The 13144-nt window shown below is 37.3% G+C and overlaps 1 protein-coding gene across 2 annotated transcripts in view; it reads left to right on the forward strand.

The window, feature by feature from the left end:
- LOC106465403 (putative GPI-anchored protein pfl2) overlaps nucleotides 1-11462 on the forward strand; it is a 53186-nt gene extending 41724 nt beyond the window's left edge. For both annotated transcript variants that reach the window (XM_022393299.1, XM_022393300.1), the window contains exons 9-10: nucleotides 6624-9059; nucleotides 9473-11462. In XM_022393299.1, coding sequence (XP_022249007.1) covers nucleotides 6624-9059; nucleotides 9473-9606 — 2570 coding nt within the window. In that variant the 3' untranslated portion in view covers nucleotides 9607-11462. The remainder of the gene's footprint in view (nucleotides 1-6623; nucleotides 9060-9472) is intronic.
- The last annotated feature ends 1682 nt before the right edge of the window (nucleotides 11463-13144 follow it).

Genomic DNA, 13144 nt, shown 5'->3' on the forward strand with positions numbered 1-13144 from the left:
CAATATACATCTATTTATAATTAAATTTTATTGTTTTATTGCCCTTTGAACCGTGTCTGACTACTATTCACGTCATTATAAGTTGTAAATCACTTGGGAAACGTGGAGCTCACGTTACGCCATCAAATTATGTTATCCACGAGCTGATCATGTGCATGCCTCATGAAACATTTTTATTATATTATTATTATTATTTATTTTACCTAATCTAACCTAAAGAGATCCATATTCTTACATTTTAGTTATTTTTATAATAATAAATATGAAAAACAAGAAATAAAGTCACCTTCTTTTTTGCTGTTGACTGTTGGTGACACTTAACCCTACTTTTTTATACTAATGGTAGTAATGTACTAAATAGTTCTTATATGGTACTTACCTCCTCTCACAAGATTAGCCATTCTCGTTCAGTGCTGTCCTCTATATGCAAACTTTTTCTTTACACATACCACAAGCCTTTCGCTTCCCTCCTCCTATTGGAATTGCTATATTCCAACATGTGTCTTGTGCAAATCATCATTCGTCACCTCCTAACCAAGAGGAGCATCGTATGCTAACATGACGCATGTAACTCCCTCTACACTCCTCTACTGAACTATCACATCTTGTTTGGCAGCATTTGAATTTGGACATGCTATTTTGTGTGCTTAATGCTTCCCTTGTGTAGAGGTTATTTTTCGACTTAATTTGCTTTCATCCAACCCAATTCCTATATTAGTATTTATCAGTTAATTCTAGTCGCTTTATTTCTGCAATCGAATTTGGTGAATCTTTTCTATACAATGAATTCTGAAGTTAATGTTAGTACTTCAAGGGTTACACCAGTGACCAGCATTTTTTCTCAAACCTCAGGTGTGGGTAACATGACTGTGGATTTATTTGCTTTTATATGTCGAGAGATCGAATGTTACATGGGCCAACCTTTGTCCCCAGACATGGCCCAGGCTCCTCCTGAGCCTGTGTAGGCTGACAAGGACTTTGGTCGTCTTCTTCTGCCTCCAGAGTTTGCCGTTCCTTACCTACCTCTTATGGTATCTTTCTTGGGTTTTCTGCAGATACCCTTGCCCTTTTCTCCTCCACTTTAGCCCGCATATCGTCTTTGGAACTGGTGGTACATATGTGGTTTCTTTGTTCTTGGGACCTTATAAGGCATGGTGCTGTTTTGGATCAGGTCCGTTTATCCTCAACATATCTCGGGGATTTATGTGTGGCACCATTTCTGAGACATTACATCTTTGATACAGTCTCGAAAACTATAAAGCCTCAGGTGACATCAGTCCACCAACAATCCACCCTTATGTATATAGTAGACCGTTTGTCTCAGTCAGAGCCTCATATGCCTACAATTCCCGTCCTTCCCCTTCCTAGCCCTTCCCCGTTCCTTCTACTCCCCCCCCCCCTGCCGCCCCCCGTCATCCACAGTACCAGTGCTAGCCAGTGGGTTCGGGTCCAGAGGAGGCTTGGCTGTTTTTTTTATTGCTGGCATCCCTTCATCAACAATCAGAAGGATTCATTGTCCAGTTTCTTTCCCCACCTCCGGTTTCTCTTTTCCCTGTTTCTTTCTCTCCTCCTCAAGATCCCTTGACAAGCCAGCGTCTGTCAGAAGCAGTGCAGGAATTGCTCTTGCAGCAGGCAATTGAACGTGTTCCCTACCCTTCCAGAGGTTTTTATTCCTGCCTTTTCATTGTCCCCTAGAAAACCAGGGATTAGCAGTCGGTAACTGATTTATCTTGCCTTGATAGTTTCATATCACTACCCAAGTGGAGTCTTTTCTCACCCTGAGATGGGCGTTCTCCCCAGGGTTGTGGATAAAAAAATGTATGTCTGCAACACTTACCTACATATACCGATATCACTTCAGTCTTGTCCTTATTTTCGGTTTGTCCATCTCGGGTTGGTATACTAATTTTGGGTCCTCCCCTTTGGACTTGCCTCGGTGCCTTATATATTTTGTCGAATAGCTTTTGCACATCATTTCCATGCTCTGGGGCTGTGATTTCATTATTATATGGACGACTGGCTTATTCTGAACAGGAATCGGCCAATCATACTCGGCAGCTGCTTTCTGTGGTGGCTCAGATGGCTGGTTGATCAAATTGGAGAAGTCCTTCTTCAGATCCACTCAACATCTTGTCCATTTGGGGATCTTTTTTGACATGAACACTAGTTGAGCACTGCTTTTTCCTTTACAAGTTCGTTCAATGGAACTTTTGGTTCACCACACCCTCTTGGCTCAGTCACTTACTGCTCGCAAAGTTCTATTGCTTTTGGGGTTGTGGTCTTCCATGACAGCACTAATCCCTCTCGGTCATGCCTATATTAGATTCCTTCAGTGGGCCTTTCCATATGAGATCCCTTCAGTGAGTGCTTCACGATTGATGGAACCTTGCTTGGGATCCTCTTTCCACCCCCATTTCCCTTCCTCCTTCCTTGCAAGATGATCTGCATTGGTGGCTGGACAAAACCCATATATGGGAAGGTGTGCTCTTCCTCCCCCATGTCCGGCTCTACATATTGTCACGAATGTATTCCTTCAGAGTTGGGGACATGGGTCAATCACCAGAGAGCTTTTGGCCATTGATCTGCAGATGAAAGTGCTTTGCATATCAATGTTCTTGAACTTCTAGTCATACATCAGGTGTTGCATTACTTCCTTCTTTTTGCCCATCATTGTCTGGTGATGGTTCATTCAGATAATTCCAAGGTGGTGGCACATATCAACCACTAAGGAGGTGCCCGGTCCAGAGATCTGTGTTTTTGGTTTGGACGTTGGATCTATTATACTGGGCCTATGCACATCACATTCGCCTTATTGCATGTCATGTGCCAGATGCTTTCACACCCTGACTAGATATATCCCACAGAGTGGGCATTAGATCCCCATGTTTTCGGGGATCTTTGCCATTGCTGGGGTTCTCCCCACATGGATGCCTTTGTTACAGGCCTTAACACCAAGTTATCACCCTATCTTTTGGTTGCCTGTATGTCATCTACAGACTCTGGCAGTTGATTGCTTCAGCCTGGATTGGTCACACAAGTATCTTTATGTGTACCCAACCATCCGATTACTTCATCAGGTGATTCTTCTTGTCAAGTCCTACTGATTGCTCCCTGTTGGTCAGCTCAGCCTTGGTTTCCAATATTACAACGACTGCTCCTCTCCCCCATCCCACTTCCACTTTTGCCCTCCCTTCTTCCTCAATCTTGATCACATATCCTACATCCCAACCTTTATAACCTGCGTCATCATGCCTGGCTTATGTCCAGTCTTTAGTAAGACAGCCTTGTTTCACACATCGAGTCACTTCCTTGTTAGTTAGTTCCACCTGTCCATCTTCCATGGTTGTGTACCAACGCGAGTGGAAGATATTCCGCAGTTGATCTACTACCAGGGGGGTTCCCACTGACAAGCCTGCCATGGCTTATGTGGTGGAATTTCTCACCTGACACTTTTTGGATATCGGGCGACCTTATCCAATAACTTTCGTTCTTCCTGATACTAAGAGTTTTTACTTCCCCTGTTCTTACCATACTTATGCGCTTCTTCCAGATCCATTGCCCTCCCAGGTGTCTGGATTGGGACATTAATGTGATTCTACATTCCCTTACTTTACCTCCATATGAACCACTTTCCTTATATTCTATGTATCATCTTTCCCTTAAAACATATTTCATTGTTCTCTTAGCCTGTGGACATCAAAGGTCAGATTTGTTTGCCATTGACAATTCATGTACCCTTTATTGCCCTACCTATCTTCTCCTTCATCTGGATCATTCCTTTTTCCCGAGGACCTCGGCAGCTCAGGAGGGTGGTCTCTCCTTTTCTATTATTTCCCATCTTAACTTACGACTGGATCTGGATAGGCTTCTGTGTCCAGTCAAGGTTCTTTGTTGTTATATAGACTGTACTGCTAACTTCCAGGGTACATGTTCCCGACTCTTTATCCTGTGGCACTCCTCCTCCCTTTGTGATCTTTCCTCTTCTACCCATACCAATTGGTACCCCCTTTAGGTTCGATTAGTCTATTTTTCCCTATCTTCTTCCTCCCAGACTTTGTTCCAGGTGTACTCCCATCAGATCTAACATCTCACTTTTTCCCTTGCTTCTTATCTTCATCATCCCTTCTACCCATACCAATTGGTACCCCCTTTAGGTTCGATTAGTCTATTTTTCCCTATCTTCTTCCTCCCAGACTTTGTTCCAGGTGTACTCCCATCAGATCTAACATCTCACTTTTTCCCTTGCTTCTTATCTTCATCATCCAGTGTAGGAGATTTTGTGATCCGGTATGTGGCCCACTCCCAGTACTTTCATTTTCCACTATCGCCATCATATTGCGGTTTCCTCCTCATCAGGGTTTCGTCTACCATCTGGGGTCATTCTTCAGGTTTCAGTGTGACTCTTACTGGTAAGTGTTTCTTCATACTTTCTTTCAGGGGCCTTTATCTACTTTTTTATCATGTGGATCCTGCTCTGTGGTGAGTGGTGCCTGACCAGTTATTCTTTAACTGTAAATCTGCACTATACAGCCATGTTGACTCGCGCTTTAACTTCCATGGTTTTACACGCTCACTGTAGAAATAGGGTGTTCCACGAGATCTTTCTCCCTCTATTTTTTCCATATGTGTTGTAGGTCAAAACGGTGTTACATGGGAATGTTACGGTTCTGTCCTTGACTATCCCTCATTCTCTTCTTATGGAATGTTATTGCCATTGGATGGTCCCAGCATGTACTGCGGTTGGGGGAGTTGATTGCATGCGATAGACATCCTCTTGATACTAGGTGTTAATTTCCCAGTTTGATAGCTCAGAGCTATTCTCGTGCCATACCCAGGAATCTGCGTGGGTCTTAATCCATGGTTCTTGGGTTTGAGGTGAAGACGGTATGATCCTCATCCTACCCTCATTCAGATGGTGGTACCCTGCAAGGAGGTTTTGGATGTAGTTGACTTACTGAGTATGGTTCACCACATCCAAGCCACTCTACACCCAGGGGTGCATCCTTGTTTACCCATTTGTGGGATTGAGTTACAATATCTCTCTCTGATTAGAATCACTTTCCTACCACATTCTCTTCCACTCAGATGTACTCCTCTCATTTTCCACCTTTATATCTTACACATTCCACACATGGACAAAGAGTATACCTGGCTCAGAAGTGGTGTGGTTCCCCTCTTCAGATCTGTATCTCTCATTTTCAGGGTTTCTTCAGATGCTTTTGGGTGGTACTTCTGTCATTCCCTCTCATCAGTCCCTCCTCCTCCTCAATGTGAGATTCTAGCCAATCTTGTGAGAGAAGGTAATTACCGTATTGGAAGTTATAATTTTCCTATACTGAAAATTTATTTTCGATAGGTACTTACCTCCATTCACACTTCCCACCCTTCCTCCCCACTTTTCTCTTGTGCTCACATCTTCTGCCAAACTTCAAAGTGATAGTTTGGTAGAGGAGTGTAGAAGGAGTCACATGTATCACGTGAGCTTATCATGCTCCTATTGGTTAGGAAGGGACGCATGATGATTTGCATGAGAGATATGTTGGAATATAGCAATTCCAATAGGGGGAGTGGAAGGCCAGTATAGGAAAATTATAACTTTTTTATTTAATTAAATAATGCACCAAAGAACATAGAATAATAACATCCAAAAAGCAGACAATTTCATATAACTATCACAATTTTTCTGGCTTTTTTAACTATGCGACAAGAGCCATTACAAATTCATCCAAGCTAGTCATTAACTTTCCAGTGGGAACGAAGCTTATACTGAAAGAGAAATTGACAATTCTCTGTTCAGAACACAATGTAATATAATATGTCATTTGATAGATGAAAACCTTGGCTTGCTACTGGTAATAAATAGTATCATATTGAACATAACAGAGAACTATTAACAAATCCTGAAAGAGAGGATGTGACAGGTGAGTGTGGTAAGAGGGGTCTGATTTTCTATTTGAAGGCTTTGTCACCATACAAAATTGAAAGCTATAAAAATTATGGTTTGTCTGAGCAATGACGATTTTATAGTGAGTAATTTATGTTAAATTTCATACTTATTGGAGGGGTGGTGAATAAAATAGAGAAGAGGGGATGCCTACAGAAAATGTGTCACCTTTCTCACACTGGGGGAAATTCAGGATTTTTTAAAATATTGCCTTATAAAATTAAGAACTTAAAACTTATATGCTATTAAAATATGGATTATTAGTAAGATTGTATGTTATATTAATTGGTATAACATAAATAAAAAGTAAATTAATAAAATATTGAATGTAAGTCACTAAAATCTCGTGACTTGCAGCAAATGATACCCGGGCAGATGGGATTAATATATATAATTTTAATTTAGTTATTTTTATAGATTGTTTATGTAATGTTCATTGCACAGATTGATATTTTTCACAGTATCTGGTCTGACTGTGTTGCAATAAACAGCAGTTTAAGCACATATTTAAAAGCTAAATATAATAACTTTTACAAAGCTGGAAATCTATACAAAAAAAAATTGAAGTTATTATGTGTATGTAGTTAATTATACTAAATTCAAGGTTTTATAGATATTTTTGTGAGAGTTATTTTCATACCTTTTAAACATTTGTTTGAAGACAAAGTTTTAATTACAGCTACACAAGACCCAAAGGTGAAGTCCTTGGATAGTTCAGTACAAGTATCTCTCAACACATCTTCATTGCCTTTTTCTTTATCACTGGATTCATTCACTTCAAGTAGACTCTCCATGCAGTCCAAAACTCATATGCCCATTGATGTTACGTTAGCCATAAATGATAGTGAAAATGTTCCTTCAGTGGAGACTGAGAAGTCAAGTAATGCAGAAGACACTAAAGCTAAAATGCTAACAAGTAAGACCTTGTTTCTTCATAATGCTGACAGGAAACTATGTGATGTAGTGACTAGTGTTCATGACTCGATAAACTCTAATTCAGTTGTGGGTACAAGTTCTTCCACCCCTAGTTCCAGTTCAGTAGTGGCACAGAATACTTCACTTATATGTGTAACTGCATTTACTAGTTCTGAGAAAGGAGCTATTCAACTGCATAACAGTAATGTATATCCTACTACATCAGTTCTGTCATCGTCTATACTAAATAATGTTACTTCAAGTTTCACAACTACAAGACCCACAATTCCTGACTTTGCAGGAGAATTTCAGTTTGGTTCTTCTGCCCAATTTTGTATGAATACAGGAATAGTTACAAATTCTGCTGAAAGCTATCAGTTTGGTTCTTTGAAACAAATAACAAATACTGATGGAGATGTGCAATTTGATTCTTCTGAACTATGTAGTGTAACCCCAACAACTACAAGCTCTACTGGAGGATTTCACCTTGGTTCTTCTGTACCAACTAATATTATCTCAGCAAGTACAAACTCCTCTGGAGGATTTCACCTTGGTTCTTCTGTACCAACTAATGTTATCTCAGCAAGTACAAACTCCTCTGGGGGGTTTCAGTTTGGTTCTTCTGTACCATCTTGTGTTACCCCAGCAAGTACAAACTCCACTGGGGGGTTTCAGTTTGGTTCTTCTGTACCATCATGTGTTACCCCAGCAAGTACAAACCCCACTGGAGGGTTTCAGTTTGGTTCTTCTATACCATCATGTGTTACCCCAGCAAGTACAAACCCCGCTGGAGGGTTTCAGTTTGGTTTTTCTGTACCATCTAGTGTTACCCCAGTAAGTACAAGTCCCACTGGAGGGTTTCAGTTTGGTTCTTCTGTGCCATCTAATATTACCCCAGCAAGTACAAGCCCCACCGGAGGGTTTCAGTTTGGTTCTTCTGTACCATCTAGTGTTACCCCAGCAAGTACAAGTCCCACTGGAGGGTTTCAGTTTGGTTCTTCTATGCCATCTAATATTACCTCAATAAGCACAAGCTCCACTGGAGGGTTTCAGTTTGGTTCTTCTGTATCATCTATTGGTACCTCAACAACTACAACATTTGTTGGAGGGTTTCATTGTAGCTCTTCTGTACCATCTAGTGTTATCTCAGCAACAAGAAGATCTACTGGAGAATTTCAGTTTTCTTCTATACCATACAGTGTTACCCCAACAGCTACAACCTCTGCTGGAAAGTTTCAGTTTGGTTCTTCTATATCTCCTAGTGTCACCTCAACAACTACAAACTCTACTGGAGGGTTTCAGTTTGGTTCTTCTATATCTCCTAGTGTCACCTCAACAACTACAAACTCTACTGGAGGGTTTCAGTTTGGTTCTTATGTACCACTTAGTGTTACCACAACAACTAAAAGTTGTGCTGAAGAGTTTCAATGTGCCTCATCTTTACCAGCAACTACTATTTCTGTTGGAAGTTTTATATTTGGTTCTGCCATACCTTCTAACATTTCCTCAACAAATACAACACAAGCTGGAGGGTTTCAGCTCAAGTTTGGAAATGGCTCAAACGCTCCCTCATTGCAACCTACTTCAGAAGCTGCTTTAGTAGGAAGGTCTAAGTATGCATTAGGAACATCAACAGCCACTTCTGCAAATAACCAATCTTCCAGTCAGTTGGGAAAGACAAATTCAAGTATGTTTTTAAGCCCAAATACTTCTCACAACCCAACAAATGAAAAAACTTGTACTCCTACATTACAGAAAATGTTTGATCAAACCAACCAGATCCAAGTCCAAGGTATCTTTGGTACAACTTCGTTTTCAACTGGAGGATTCAATAGTGAAACAGGTTCCTCATTTCAAAATTCAAGCGCATTATTTGGAATTGATTCCCAATCTTCTGCTGGCTCACCTGGACAGAATCTAGCTTTAGGAGTAGCTAATCCAAACTCATGTGGATCAAGTAACAACACACAACAAACATACTTTGGAGCTAACATACATTGTTTTGAAGAAGTATTTGGCCATAGTTCTCATCAGTCAACTCCATTCAGTCAGTCAAACTTTCAGCAAGTAATACCTAGTTCTCTTCAGTATGAACCAGGAAGTAAGAATACATTAAAGTCCACAGAAATGTTTAATTTTTCTTCTGTCTCACAAGGAGCAACTTTCAACTTCTCTGCTAAACCAAACCAGAAATTTAGGGGTAAGTTCATTTAATTACAAATTTTATCAAACAAATATGAATTAGCATATAGTGTTGAAAGATAAAAGCTGTTATTTCTTGTAGTGAATAAATATTATGTGATAATAGTTGTTGGGATTGTATTTTTTGTAAAAGTCATTCTGATAGTTAAATGATGTAGTGATTAAATAACAATGTATTTAACTGTGGCCTAAAACTGAAAAATTAAAGCTTCAATATATTAATATTCCATTAAGAGTTAATTATTAAGAAGCCTAAAGTGAGGAGTTGATTTTTTTGATAAAGTACCATATCAAAGTAATATTAACTGTGCTCAATATTTTATTTATTTTGTAAGATTTTGTTGTTCAAATTTTATTTGTTTAAGTGTAGCAATAAGTAAAGTTTCATTATGTGATATTCCTATCCTACAGACATTCCAACTGTTGCCACTTTTGGAAACCATGGCTCAAGACCTGGAACACCACAAGGTGGAGCTCTGTTCTCTGTTGGAGCCAACTCTAGAAATGACAGAAGATTGGCTCGAAGACGTCAACAAAAGAGGTGAAGATATACATGTGACTCAAAAATTTTATAAAGTTACAAGTGAAAGAAGCCATTAGAGAAGTGCATGATAGGTTCCTTGATGAATGATATAAAGTCAAATTCAATTATTATTATACTTCAGAGACTGAGTTATAGAAAATCTTACTAATTTCATTCTACTTACCAGCTTTATTTTTGGCATTTATGGAGAAATCTTAACATACCAGTCATTGTCAAAAACAACTTACTGTGTTAAGTGTGGTTGTGGAAAAGTCATTTTACTTTGTGAACTCATCTCTTGTATAAATTTATGTTTTACAATGCACAGCTAAATAATGCTTCACTCTAAATTGTTGTTGATTAATTAGTGAAATTGCACAGTGAAATTTGTATTATGTCAGGTGACAACTTGATTGTCATCGTTCATGAGAGTGGCAGACCAGACATGTACAGCAAGATATTTGTAGAATTGTGATTATAAAAAAAAAAACATCATCATTGTTAATTTAGAATAAAATGCTTGTGTTGAACTCTGGATTTAGTGAAGGGTCTTGCAGTGTGCTTTATATCACTTTTTAAAATAAATATTGTTTGCTACAAAACATTTCAGTTTGATCATTTCTGTCAAAATGTTGAAAGTATTGTGAAAGATGGTTACTTGTAAAGTGCCAAAAACATTGAAGTGTTTTTTGTATTTAAACTTTGGCATTGTATTTATGTTTCTATATATTTACCTGGATCCTTAAATTTAAAGTATTGAATTTAGAACAGTCTTATCAGGCTTATACATTGTCAAAACTTAAGATTGAAGTCAACATTCATTAATATATGATCATAACACAACTTTTTCATCCTTGGGGGTTGATTTGCGTTGAATCTTGATAACCATCTTTAACACTTTTAGTAGTGGTAAGTCTAGTCAAAATATAATATAGTGTTACATATGGCCAATCTTTAATTATAAAACCAGTTAATTATGTGCATAAGAATGAATACAGGTCATTAGTGAAAGTAGTTATGTTCCATTTCATAATCTTAACTTTGTCTTGGTCTTCTAAAGTAAACTGTTAGGTTGGATTATTTGTGATATTTTATTAAATTGTTACTTCTTGAATCAACAGAATTTAAAATATTACTCGTAGTGTTAAGCACTAGTGAATAACTAAAACTTAGTGTCACTTTAGATTTTTCTTTTATTGAAGACATTTAACTATATATAAAAACAAAGAAGGACCAATATTGTATGTTAATTTCTTTCTCTGATAGTTTGCTAATATGAAGAAAGATTGTAAAGCAGAAGCATTATCAGTTATATGCCATTTTACTGGAACAAGATGTTTTTATTGAGCAACATAATTTTTAAATATGGCATTACTGTCTGTTGTTACTGGTCAGTAATCAGTATGAATGAATATTAGCAAACAGTATGTGTCAAGGAAGAGCTTTGCATAAGAAAAAGGAGCTAAACTTTAAGCTTGTCACTGACCGTCCAAGTTTGTAAAACTTACTGTATTGTTTTTATACTTGTCAAGCTTCTTTATCAAATGCAAAGCTTTTGCTCCCTTAAATAATCACTGTAATTATGTATCATAAAACATTGAGCATCATGTTGACTCAGTGTGGATGAGTGTTTCATTGACAAATATTAGTAGAAGATGAAGCTGTATTTATATCATTTCAAGCATTTTTTTCTTTAGCCAAAAATATATTTATAAATATTTTAATGAATGCTTCATTTAAATTTCTGTGATCTGTATTCTGTGTTTTATATTTAAGAAGTGATGTAATGTAGTGTTGGAATTGAACTTTAATGATTTCAGTTTTAAAAAAGTAGGAATATATAGGAGAAGAAGCCGATGTCAAAAAATGTGGCCATAAGAACTAAAATTGATTCATTTTTGTAAAGTACTTAGTCAACCATTATAGTATAATTTAACTCCAATTACTTCAACTTGTTAGATGCTGCACTATAATTTTAATGTTATTGTGAGGGAGAAAATACATGTTTTAAGATTCAACATGCTGTTACAGTAAATTGAGTGAAAAAGAGCAATACAGTCTTCCCTTATGAGTAAAAATACATAAATAGGTATGTGCTTATGAGCCTGTAGAGTTCATAAATAGAAGTTTTGAAAAGACTGTTCAAAAACTAGAATAATGGTGTATTTAAATATTTTTTTTTAATTTGTTGGGCTTAAAAAATGTAATACTGGTTAAACAAAAAAATGTAGAATTGTAAAGTTCTTTTCCAGTGTGTTTTAAGATATTACAACATTTGAGTAAAAAGTTGTATGGTTTCTTCTTCAGATAATCTAGACCTTGCATCATTGTTGGAATTGTGCATGCAAGTTTTTATTGGACAAATACACACTTTTAAGAATTATATAAACTTTTACTTCATGGAAAAACATTATTTCATAGAAAAAGTATTCTGGCATAACTTATACAATATTCATTGGATCAACAAGTTCAATTTTCTTATTTAAATGATTATTTTTTGCACTACTTCCTTGAGCATTCCATAGTTCTACTGTGGCTGTAGCAGAACTTTTTGAATTTATTCCTTTTTGACTTGATTTCTGTCAAAAGTACACGACTTGTCTTTATACCTTTTTGTGTGTCTCAAATTATTAATTTATTAAACAAAATAGTAACCTGTTAAATGCATTTCTCATGCCAAGAAGTTCTCAATGTAATATACTAACCAAAGTGATATATAGTACCAACAGATAAAATCATATAACAAATAGTTTATGTGGTATAAGGTTGATCAGCAAAAAAAAAATTGCTGCAAAATCAAAAGTTCTAGGTTTATCAGAGGCATACAGCTAAAATGTATTTCGAATATTATGGACAACAAAAACAACATTACACATTTTCAGACTTCAACATGATTGAACAACTGGCTTAACCCTTCAATGGTGGGCTCGTACAGTTTGTGGAAATCCAGTCACAAATTTCACTGGTACAACAATACATGTGGTAACTCTGATATTTCTTAAAGTATCCTCTCCAAAACTGGTAAAAATTTGTTAAAGATCATAAGTCTTTTACACAAAGAATGTCATTATTTGAATTTAGTGTTTTTACTAAAATATGTTATTTATCTATTGTAGTTACTTGCACTCAAACTCTAACAAATCGAGTGCAAAGTGATTTCCTCGTAAGTATAGAAATACTTTTCTTCATGTTATAGTTTTCATATTTCATTTGCATAATCTCTAGATCCTTCTAAAAGAATATCAAAAGTTTTTTTAAGGTAAATGTTTATATTTTATTTTCTCTACCATATCACTAACTCTAGCAATTATCATCAATGTACGAGGCCTGTGAGAAAAGTATCCGGCCTTTGGCCGGGGAATAAAAACTGGCATACCTGGAGCGTTGGAAACCTAATCACCCTCAAAGTAGTCTCCTTGGGACTCCACACACTTCTCCCAGAGGTGCCGCCATTGTTGGAATCATTCCGAGAAAGCCTCTTTCGAAATGGAGTTTAGCTCGGCTGTCGTTGCAGCCATAATGTCCTCTCTTGTCTGAAATCGCGTTCCTTTCAATGGCCT

The sequence above is a fragment of the Limulus polyphemus genome, unplaced genomic scaffold, assembly GCF_000517525.1.
Source record: "Limulus polyphemus unplaced genomic scaffold, Limulus_polyphemus-2.1.2 Scaffold1932, whole genome shotgun sequence".
Classification (NCBI taxonomy): Eukaryota; Metazoa; Arthropoda; class Merostomata; order Xiphosura; family Limulidae; genus Limulus; species Limulus polyphemus.